The 12,272-nt window shown below is 39.4% G+C and overlaps 1 protein-coding gene and 1 long non-coding RNA gene across 2 annotated transcripts; one reads left to right on the forward strand and one right to left on the reverse strand.

Annotated features, from left to right (window-relative positions):
* The first annotated feature begins 725 nt into the window (after window positions 1-725).
* LOC121524591 (methyltransferase-like protein 24) lies at window positions 726-12,058 on the forward strand. Its single transcript, XM_041810040.1, is given in 7 exon segments — window positions 726-850; window positions 853-930; window positions 933-1,336; window positions 5,283-5,381; window positions 10,577-10,716; window positions 10,888-11,155; window positions 11,640-12,058. Coding segments are annotated over 7 exon segments (1,320 nt in total). The 5' UTR covers window positions 726-825; the 3' UTR covers window positions 11,946-12,058.
* On the reverse strand, window positions 6,373-9,690 carry LOC121524592. Its single transcript, XR_005993134.1, has 3 exons — window positions 8,231-9,690; window positions 7,376-7,523; window positions 6,373-6,653 (listed from the first exon to the last, which is right to left on the reverse strand). It is a non-coding gene; the product is annotated as an uncharacterized LOC121524592 (long non-coding RNA).
* Window positions 12,059-12,272: the final 214 nt, after the last annotated feature.

Genomic DNA, 12,272 nt, shown 5'->3' on the forward strand with positions numbered 1-12,272 from the left:
AATACCAATATCAATACTGATATGTAAATTAATTTTAAACCTAAAACGCCTGAAAACATGCACAATTCAGAGTTTGAGGCTGACAAAAATTTCAGTCCTTAACACAAAATTTGAAGTGTAAAGAATGATGAGTAAAGAAAAAGACTTCAGCTGGTGTCCCCGCCTGAAACACCAAAGTTATTTGTTCGGATGGCCAATATTTACAGCTGATATAGGCAGATTTTTATAGCCAAAATCTTGGTAAACATCTGGGGAAATATTCATGTCTCCCTATAATGATATTTCAGTTCTTAAGCTAATACCTGTCGGTAGTATGCATCCCTACTTGTTACAGTGTGGACAACAGAGGTGGGAAATGTGCTTTTACTTGAATACAAAGTTACTGTACTCAAGTAAAAGCAGATTACTCTGGTGAAAACTTGCTTTATTAAAAGTACTGATTTCAAAATGTACTCAAAACGTACAAAAAAGCTACTCAATTACAGTAATTTGAGTAAATATAACTTTCCACCTCTGTAAATGGTTAAATGTTGATGCCAAAAGTAGCCATCATGCTAATGAAGTAATTGTTAGCTAAGTATTAGCTAATAGTTTAACTCCTGTTTGACCTTTAACTTACCTGTTTCTTTATTACAGTACAGTTTATTCAGGTTTAGTAGTCAATGAATGACTTTCATTTCTGTGAAGATTTGGGCCTGTTCCTCCTTGTACTGCGTTGCCTTAAATGGACATTTCCTAAACAAAGAGGCTAACTGTGACTCTACAGTTAGTTATGGGCTAAATAAAACGGTCGCCATTGCCAGTAAGGCCACCGTTGACCAAGGAATGCGCTTCGTCATCACAACTTTGCCCTGGGGGTGAGGAGGAGAAGAAGGAGGTCGCGGAGGAAACAGGAGGAGGGGTGTTCTCAGCTGGGACTTTCCTCGCTGCCCTAAACACTTTAATCACAGGGCACCAAGCCGGAGATGTTCCCCGTTGCTGCCACCGCCACGGAGGAGGTATGCGGGCCAGTGCGTGGTGGTGGGGCCGCGGTGGTTTCCCCCTCCGCTCGGGAATTTTACTTCTTTTAGTCCCGCCGTTCCTCCTCGCGCTTCAGCTGCTCGTCGTCGGGCCACGGTTACCTCGAGCCGCACGGCTGGGGGTGGAGGAGCGGGAAGGCGGAGTGGCGTTTTCCGTTATTAGCATCGAACCGGTAAGGAATTCGCGCCAACGGGGATCCCCGTCTCGGCCAACGGGTCGGGAGGAAGAGGAGGAGCAGGAGGTGGAGGTGGAAGATGGAGAAGGGTGGGAGGGGGCGCGAGCCTATGAGGATGAAAACGAGATGCTCTCGCGCCAGGTAAGCACACTAGCTCAACTGAAATGATGTGAAGATTTCACCCGTTCAATTGGGTTATATCCCGTTTAGCAGCCTAATAGATATACATTTAAAAATACAGTAACAAGAAAAAATGAACGTAGGAAAACATTTTGAGATAAAATAAACAATCCGGGGTGGTAAAGGTACACAACTATTATACTCAAGTTAAAGGGCAGTTATGCTGGTTTGAGTTTAATTATGAAAAGTAAAAGTCTATAGATCTACTCAAGTAAAAGTAAAAAGTATTAAATTTAACATTTACTGTAAATACTGAGAAGCTACTGGGTCTGAACAATTTGGGAAAATAATCAAATTGCTATATTTTTCTTAATATTACATTTGCGATTTGACATGCAATATTTTCAAGGTTCCATAATTCATGTATTTTTCAACAAACACAAGCAAACATCATTCTATATCAAAACCAACATAATATTTGATAGATGAAACATACACTGTTATTTTCTGTAGGCCAGGTCTGGATGAAATTAGATGGTGCATGAATCAGTATGAACTACATTTCTTTATTTATCTGCGTCAATCACAGCAGTTAACTGACCGATTTATTTAACTTAAAGCCTTGTAGAAATCATCATGAAAATTAGGGCTGAACAATTTTGAAAAAAAAAAAAAATCTAACTTGTATTATTTTGACTCATTTTGCAATAAATTAGGTTTTCTTTATTTTGGAGGGAGGGATTTTCTGACATGTCAGCCACAATAGTTAATCAAATTTAGAAAAATATCAGCTTCAGCAGAATCGCATGTAATAGACATGAAAGTAGGGATAATATAAATTTAACTCAGCATTGTCCCAAAGGGTCTAAAATGTTCTCAGTATAATTGATGACTAAATGTAGCCTACTTTTAAGGCCCTTGCTCATTAGTTCATTAAAGTTACACACTGCATATCCTACATAACTAGGAATGCACAATTTTAGATTTTGCTGATATCCGATAAGCTGAATTTGACAAAACTTGTTTAGCAGATATCAGCACTGATTTATAAATGTAGTTCAGAACTAAAACTTCAGTCCTTAAAACACAGTTTAAAGTTTGAAGAAAGTCTGGGCCCCATAGGTACTGGGGGTGGGCTGTGAGATGTCATTTACAATGACTAAAAAAATCATAGATATTCAAAATTTAATTTGTTTTAAATGTTCATAAAATACCTGACTACATGTTATTTCTAAAGTCTTAGAATGAACAAAACACAGTCCGAAATTTTAACTCATCCCACCTTTTTATTATTGATTAGTTCTGATGTATACAACCGGTGTCACAGTTTAAGTGGTGCTGGATTAACTGATGACACTCTTTAAACATTCTACAATGCTGCTCACTTCCCGATTTGAAGAATTCATCTGTGTCTTCAGAGACATTTATGCTATTTGAAAAGAGTCTGCTGGGCCACAATGTATGAATACAGAGATAAATATTGGAAAATAAAATTTAAGTGACTCTGTAGATACCGGATTAAAACAAATAAATGAGAGTGGCTCATTAATTTTACTTTGTGGGCCCACAAACACTTTCCAAGTAATGTAAATGTATCTAAAAGCAAAACACTTGCATTGCAATCCCCTGTTTATGTAGCCAAAATATGAAAAATAAAAGGTAAATATTCAAGTCTCATGCTATGGCTGTTCAAGGGATATGGTGGGCCCCAGAAGATTCTCAGGTGTCAAATTGTGCTGCAGCATTCTGAAGTTTGGCTTTGTTTAAGGCTTGTTTAAGGAATGATGATAAATACAGAAAAAGACTTCAGCTGATGCAGGTCAGGTCTTAAAATTAGTCTAACTTATTTCCTCATACTGCCAATGTTTACTGATGATTTTGGCAGGTTTTTATAGCCAAAATATTGGTTGTAAATATCAGCAGAAATCTTTATGAGCTTTCTGGGGCCCAGCAAAACTGGGGGCCTATGCAGATCAGTGAAACCATAGTCCACTGTGAAGTTAAGCTGTGGTAAACACATTTTATTTTTTACTTGAATAATAGCCACTCTTATCAAAGCAACAAAAGATTAATTGTATGTATTTATATCTGCTGCAGTACAAATATAACCTTTTTTTCAAAATGTAAACCTTCCCTCTTGAAAAATGATTACCTTTTAATTGGTGATAACAATCTGGATGGGCCTATGGAACTAAACCATTTGGAAAGTGATGTCAGACTTCAAAGCTAAGCCATGATGTGCACAAACATAAGGATACCAGAAAATAGAGCAGAAAAACTTGACTGTAGAGTAGTTACATAACTATTAAGAGAGGCAAAAAAAAGTTTGGGGAAAAGTGGCATAATTGGGTTAAAAGTGGCAAAGAAAGTGGCAAATATATCAAAAAGTTGCATAAGTGGGTTAAATTTAGCGAGAATGGGAAAAAAAACTGGCCAAAAGTGACACATATGGTTGAAAAGTGGCAAAAATTGGCCTAAACTAGCAATAAAGTGGCATAATGTGGTAAAGACTGGCAAAAATGGCCAAAAAGTAGCTAAATTGGGTTTAAACTGGCACAAAGAAGTGGCAAGCATGGGTGAAAAGAGGCAAAAATGGAGGGAAAGCAGCAAAAATTGACAAACAGCAGGTAAAGTGGGTTAAAAGCAGCAAAACGGACTTAGCAGCAATATTTAGTCAAAACTGACAAAATAGCAGAAAAATGGGACAAAGTGTCAAAAATGGCATCATGTGGCAAAAAATGAGCCGAAAGAAGCAAAAATGGGCGTAAAGAGGCAAAAAAAAAAAAAGGTGGGCACAGAAGAGCAACAAACAGCAATGGGCAAAAAGTGGCAACAAGGTTTTAAAGAGGCAAAAAAGGGGCATAAAAAGGTTAAAAAAAAAAGTAAAAAGGGTTAAAAGGGGCAAAAATAAAATTGTCAAAAGTTATTTTGAAAGAGGTTTAAAAAGTTGTAGGTAGAGATAATATCAACAATAAAACCTTGCAAAAGTTTGACACACAAGTAAATTTTAACCAGAGTAACTGCACTTTTTCTTGAGTACAATAGTCGGGTACTTTGTCCACCTTTGCCAATACTGATATCATTCCGATAACAATACTATATTTTACACACTGTCAACAATACAATAGGCATGCCTTAAGCAGTAAAGATGAAACCTTTAGCAGTTAAACATTCTGAGATAATACATTTTCAAAAACTGCTTATTTTATTGCTTTCCCGTCTCAGATCTAGGCTACTGTAACTGAACTGAGAAGAGATGGATTAAAGGATAATGCCATTACATTTCCTGTTCTTGTTCAGTTCAAGAATGCACTTCAAAAGGAACCCTACTTCTGTGGCCTGTTGTAGATTATTGATTATTTTGGGTCAGTGCACAGCTCTGTGAATTATTACAGACATGATAAAGCAGGTAAGGGCAGGGGGTGTGTGCAGCACCGACCCATGATCAGAGAGAAGAAACAGCTGTTCTCTGTTTGACTTTGAGCTGCACAGAGTTTCAAACTTCATGCATGTCAGTGCCGGTATCCTCCCTTTACCTCAGCCTCCTTCCTCTCTCTCCTCACCCCCATTTCTCTCTTTCATTCTGCTTTTCTCTCACTGTCTCTTTTTCTGCCCAAGGCTAAACTCTCTGACTCATTCTAGTGAATCATCAACCCCCCCTTCCTTAACAAGGTTGCCATGGTGATCACAGGGCTCTATCTGAATTGGTTGGGGGGCTTTGTGTGTGTGTGTGTGTGTGTGTGTGTGTTTTGTGTGATACAGTGCCTCAAGCAAATATGCTGCCAGCAGGACAGAGGTCAGAGCCTGTGACCTGCCTCCTCCACACTCATACCTGGGGCAAGGGGCAAACACTCTCGCGCATTACACTCATTCCTATGCATTATTCAGTCACTTCACCAATCCCATGACTTGGTTTCTCCCTCTGCAGCATCGATATATATTGATATGTGAATTTTCTTGTTCCCAGGTGGGACCCAGAACATTGGAGGTGCAGCCGTGGGTGATGGAGAAGCCGTCCTTCCAAGAAGAACTCAGTCGGATCATGACATATATCACAAGGCCACAGGTAAAAAAAAAAAAAAAAAATCTTACAACCAGAGTTTCATAAAAAATAGAAAACAAAACTAAAAAATAAAACATCTCAAAGTAACATTTGAAGAGGCATTTTAAGTCCTCAAATACAGCAAACTTTACCCAGAGCTGTGTATGAAGTGCAAATTATGGACTATATAAAACATGGACTTTTATTGACATCCCTTTTGTCGTGGATCTCCTCTGGTCGTGCATCAGGACCCAGCACTACCTCCTGAAGGGAAATCGTGACCCAAATTTTAAAACATTTCCAACCACTCAAATGTATTTAGCGCTTTCCTTAATCCTGATCCCACTGAACATTACTGCTCGCTCCTGCAGCCAGTGCCATCCACTCCTGCCTGCACCCGTAACAAGTCTGTCTAATCCCGCCCTCATCTCACACAAATTCTGACAATCCATGTTTTCTATTCAGAATAACAGGCAGTGCATTTAATCAAAGGAATGGTTATATGAATGAGTTCACTTAAGCACCACCTTAACAAAGTTTCCTCCCTGAAAACAACCACAACACTCACGTCCTTGTCCTGCATACTGGTGCCACACATGGATTAAAAAGCAGCTGGGAGGGTCAGACTGATTTAACTCCTGGTTATGGCTCAGTAATATCAATGTCCAAGTTGTATTTACCAACCTTATGTACACATCATATATCATCATTTATTTTAAAGTCATATTGATGTGGAATCATTTCCTGATATCTGGAAAGTTTGTGCAGCATAAAAACTGCAATGTACTTCCATCGGCTTAGATAGACAGTAGGCTAATCTATACCGTATTTATGCCATGCTATTATCAACCTCGTCATTTAATGCTTAATGCAATAAGGCCAATTTGCATGGTAAGGAGGGCTCTCCCCCAAAATCACAGCATAATGGCTCAGTGTCTCTGCATGCCGGTGTGTGCTTTTGGTGATAAGCCTACAACATGATAAGGGGAGCAATAAAGCTGTGCATTTTGACTTATTTATTGTGGAGCTTTAACAAAGCATTACATCATTTGGCTGCATGGAGACACACACATGTTCATACATGTGCATCACCATCTACAACCACAAAAACAGCAAATAAACAATGATTTCTAACACCAGTGTGTGACACATCTCCTTTGTTATCTTGTTTAATATGAGTGTGGAGAAGTGCTTCAAAGAGATCCTGGATCAGCTGTGTCATCACATCCAGGCGTGTAAAATATGTTTCCTTGTGGACGTGTTTCAACAAAGTCCAGTTGTTTTCCAGCTCTCTTTCTAGAGTTAGAAAGAAAAAACAGACTCATGAGGCCGGTGTAATTTCCTTCTTTGAACATGACTTTGAGAGCAAAGACGGTCTCCTCTTTGGAATTGCGCCTGAGTGAGCCTGTGTGCTATACAGGTGAAGTGACATAATCAGGGATGGGGAGGGGAGCAAACTGAAGTGAAAGGTGAGACCATTTTGGATTTTATAGAAAATTTATACATATTTATGGTTTTTATTGCACCTGCTTCAAACCAAACAGTATTCTGAGAGGACAACTGGATAAGATTGGAGCAAGGGCAATTGGAGCAAGGGTGTGGCATGCACATCAAGACATGCAGACAGACATGGCATCAAATTTAGTAATAAGATGAAAATTGGTCAGCATAATTGAACAAAGACACAGGGCAAAATAAACATGTCTAAAAAGCACATTATTACAAAAGAGCTTGCATGCATACATCCATCTTGTCTTTATTTTTCCAAGAGCATGGAAATTTGGTAATTTCCTGAGAAATTTTAACATTCTCTTGGGAAAACCAACCCTCTTATCCAAAGAAAAGGAGACAAGTAAGTAGAAATCATGAGAGAAGTACTATTTTTTCAGGATAACCTAAAAACATCCACTCAGGGCTTTCATACAGACTTTTAGCTTGTTTTTTTATATTCACAACCAACTGTAAAATGCTTCATAGGCCACTTTGGAGTCCTGACCTACCAGTTGAGAGCCACTTACCTGCTGGTTTCAGAGGATGTGCTAGGGATGCAACCAATCAAAGACATCAGCCTTTTACTAATAAGATATTAATCATGGTTGGTTTAGCAGCCTGTCATTCTACTTGGTTTTGTAGTGTACTGAAACCTCTGACAGTTGGAAGAGTAACCTGATAAAAGGAGCATAAAAATCCTCTTTATTGAGTCAACAATGCACTTTTAATGATCAACACAGCAGAACAAAAAATGCAGCAAGACAATTGAATTACACAATGTGATGAATCATTCATTAAATGTGTTCACTTATGGGAATTAACACACTTATTAAGTGTTTTACAGCTTATTCACAGAGTTTGACAGTGCAGTACATAAGTAGAGGGCGGAAATTCTCAAAATACGAACTCAGTAACTGATGCAATTATTCGGTGTAAGAAAACAAATTTCCCCTTCTGTTAAATGTGTTTATTAGGTCTGTCAACATTCATGCATTAATCACAATTAATAAAGGCCCTTAATTGGTGCATTAATTCTTTAAAAAATCCCTCTAATTTAATACATTATTGTCCTTTCCAGCACATTTTGGTTAAGCCCCTGCAGTGTCTCACGGTAGCCACAGTGATGTAAAATAAGTCCACCACTGCTCCTTAATGTCTCATTTCACTTTAAAAATGTATAGACAGCTCAGTGGACAAGTCAGAGGGCTTGTGCACCTTGTGATACCCCATAGTGATCTATTTTGTTCTACTAAACTGTTCTACTAAATAAACTGTTCCCTTATTTGTCACAAAAATTACAATAACAAAAGAGAATCCAAATGCAGAACAAAACTCAAGGATTTATTTAAATAAAAGCTCAAAAAGGAGAAATAAACACTTACTAGACCTCAGTCCACAGGAAATCCAAAGGCAAAAACACAAAGCCAAAAAAGGAAAAATACTTGGAAAATCCAGAGGGAGCAAGACATGACGATCTGACACAGAAGGGCTGGAGCACCGAGACTAAATACACACAGTGATAATTAGACACAGGTGAGAGTGAAGCAATCAAGCACAGGTGAGACTAATGACAGTAACAGTGGAGGGAAAACACCAGGAAGTAAAACTAACTATAATGAAATAGAACTGGGGGAACTTAAGAGAAGAACTACAAGGAAACACACAGAAACACAGGGAGGGAAGATGACAAAATAAGGCTTAAAATACCAGAAACTAAAATGTGGGAAATATATACTCATCACAAACGGAGGTAGAAGACAGTATGAAACCAGAAAACACCAGAACTTTTGGAATAAATTGCAGGATCACACAAAGTAGAAAAGAGCAGAAAAGAAACAGAAAATACTGGGAGCTAATGCCAGAGAATAATCATCAATGGGCAAAAAAAGAGGTTAAAGACCCAAAACACAAGAGGACCTACAAAATAAAACAGGAAACACAAAAGGCTGAAGTACATAATAAATGCACACACTGGCAGACATCAGAAACAACAAAGTAAAGATAACTACAGAACAACTCATGGAATTGTTTTCTTTTTTAACCCACAACCAGTCACTTTTCCATGGTTAAGTTAATGTCATATCAATTTTCTTTCTTAGTACTGATTTTATTCATTGGACAAAGGACGTATCATAATTTACTTTTTCTCAGCTAACGTGCAGACAGCTAATTTCAACTGGGCAACAGCCTTTAATCTGCTAGTTTCAATGCAGATTCCAAAGCAGATTTTTACAGCTGGGTTAATATTTTTGAATAAAGAGTCTGAAAGTTTGGGGGATTTTAGTAGAGCAGCTGAAGTGGAGGTCTGAGTAGCAGCAGACAGAGCAACAGCACTGCACTTTCCCTAAGTGAATGTTATGGACATGACGTGGTTTAACTGTGTAAAAACTACAATTTAACCTTCAATGGTTACAGATTTTCTTCATCTTACTTTTGATAATCATGATGAGAAACAATGTTCACAATATGGCAATATGCCAACTTTATCGTCATTGAACATCAGAAACCCCACTTTAAAAGAGTCATTTATAAAGTTTTACCACACTAACTTTAACAATTAAAATAGCAAAACAAATGCAGTTGAAATAATGGCTGATCGACTGATTAACTGTTTGGATAAAAAATGAATAGAGAAAAAATAGGTCAACAGGCACGTCACTTTAAATGAAGTTGACGCAAAGAAATGTGGGTCGGCTTTTCTTCTCTCCTTTGCTGAAGGACAGTCCAGTGTATCTTATGCTAAAGGAGGGGATAAAGGAAGCGATAAAGCTCCTTTCCTTATCATTTAGACAATTCAAACAGCCGACACTAAAATACGTCCAGGTTGTTTCACTCAGTTGGGAACCTTCCTAAGCAAAAAAGGACTACTTGAACAGACCCTAGATGCTCGGATCTATGGCTCCCAGCAGGCTTGTCTCATGACCCTTTCAAAAAACTCTGACCCTCAGGTGAGGAACTTCTGGCTCCTTTAAAGGGTCTCACCTATTCATCAAACTATTCCAGGGGTCTGATCTTGCCAGGCCTTAAGAGTAATAAATGAAAAACTTTACTTTGTGTTCTACTTCACTTCGACAACTGCAGACTTCCAGTGTGTGGGGTTAACATAGCAGTAATATGATCAGCCAGCGCTGCCTGTGTCCTGGCAGCAGAATTCAGCAAAATCTGGAGCCAGTGAGAACTTCCAGTTCCAGCTTGGAAACTCCCATACAAGAGTTAAAACTTGAAAATAGTGCCAAGTTCTGCAGAACTAGGAGGAAAAAATGTTACTGTTATCTTGGTGATTTTTGCTGTAAAGGTTTTAGCATCCTCATCGACTGAATAAAATGCATTAGGAACATCCAACAGTCATTTTTATAAGACCACTGAATTATACAAGAATGCATAAAAATGCAAATGTTAAATGAAATTATAATCTTTGATGCTTGCAAAAGGAAACTGCTTCACAATTTTGAGCAGCCTTCTGCATTTTTAGCAAAGAAAATTCAATTTATAAACAACTAAAAATATATTTACTGGAACATACCTCATTCACATATTTCTTTACACTAAAAGAAGTCTTTTTTACACTCTTAGAACCTCTTTCAGTACTTCTGGTCTCACAAGTTTCACAACATAAGCCCCCACACAACTTCCTCTGTTTGAACTTCCTCTTACTTTATGCTACAAAGGCCTGTTCTCAGAGCTCCGTCAAACTCATCTCATGTGTGCTCTCCTCTGTCCATCCACAGCTCAACTGCTCCAGGGTTCTGTCTCCTGGTCAGACTCAGGCATCACAGCCTGCTGCTGCAGATCCCACTCGCTGGCTGCTCTGTGCCGAGGACTGGCTCCTTCCAGCAGGAGATTCTCCATGTGTTGCTTACTCCTTTAGGTGTGCTTATACATCTTTACTCTGTGTACATGAGTCTTTGCATGTACTGCCATGCTTATGCATTCATGTCGCTGGCAGACTTGGAATAAACAATGCATATTTAATCATGCATGCAGTAATCTTCAAAACACCTCTGTGCTCCTCTGCCTCCCTGTCTGTCTGCCTCTCCAGCATGGATGGAGGAGACGCTGACTTTCTGAAGACCGTGTCGGGGCTGGGATGTGAAGTCCACAGTTTTGATCCCAGCAACTCCGACGCATCTGGCCGTCACCTTGGCAACAGTTTGGCAAGTAACCATGGGGATGGAGGCGGGGAAAGTCGGCACAAGATGTGGCTGGAGTGGCGAGTGCCGAGGAAGCGCAAGCAGAAGACGAGAGGCAGCATGGGTAGTGTTTCTCAAACACTGGCAGATATCATGGCAGCCCTGGGACATCACACAGTAAGACACGCATAAACATACACGCACAGTTATTTGGAGAAACAGTGCCAAACAAACATACCTTAGAGTCTTTCCGACCCAACATACCCAGAAAGCTCTCTTACTTCTACGTTTCCATAGCAACAGGGCTCTGCGCCATCCCTGGCTGCCATGGCAACAATTTAAGTCAGTGAGTCAGACATTGGCCCCGTTACCGCCTTCAGCCACAAGAGGGAACTACATACCTTTAGTTGTTGGAGGACATTACTGAAGGATGGCCAAAACACAAAGAAAACATTACCATTGGACTTGAATTGGACTTGTTTCGGTATATTTGGCAAGAAAAACTGAATATATTATTATAAAGCAAAAAACAATCATACTTTTTTTTTTTTTTTAAGTAAAACCTTTAATCTATCAATAAAGACCTGTCTTCTATTTTTAGGCATTTGTAAAAAAAAATACTGGATCTTTTATCTCTTCTGTGTGTCTTCTGTTCTCTCAGGTTCACTTCTTGTATGCCGACCTGCTCAGCGCCGAGTGGAGAGTTTTCCAGAACTGGATCGAGTCAGGAACTCTGCAAAGCGTCCACCATCTGGTTGCCACAGTGCACCTGCAATGGGCCGGGTTTGAGGTAGGCGGGACCGACGAGGAGGTGCTCCGCTATTGGTTCAGCGTCCTGCAGGGTCTCCGAGCTTCTGGACTCAAGCTGATCCACAGCTCTGCAGGAGAGGGTCACAGCGTCCTAAAACAGACTGTAGCAAATGCTCACAGTTCCTACACGCTCAGCTGGGTCAACACAAGTCACTGATGCTTAAACATGTCTGGACAAAGAGGGGAGCAGACGCTCAGAACAGCCTCAAATACAAGTAGAGGATTATACAACTGAGACTTGGCTGAAGTAAAGAGGAACTTTTTCCCTTGTCTTTCGAGGCTCACACAGTTCTTTACATAACATCTCCCTCTAGTGGTGATGCAAGGTTTTATGGCTGCTCAAGCAAAGGGAAATACTGTAATGACTATCTGCTACTGATTGGTTTCAGCAAATAAGAATGTCTACCAATTTACATATTCTCACCTGAAACAAAAACAAACTGTAACATTTTATTTTAGTGGGCCCTAATGACCAAGTTATTGT

The sequence above is a fragment of the Cheilinus undulatus genome, linkage group 16 (assembly GCF_018320785.1).
Source record: "Cheilinus undulatus linkage group 16, ASM1832078v1, whole genome shotgun sequence".
In the NCBI taxonomy this organism is placed as follows: Eukaryota; Metazoa; Chordata; class Actinopteri; order Labriformes; family Labridae; genus Cheilinus; species Cheilinus undulatus.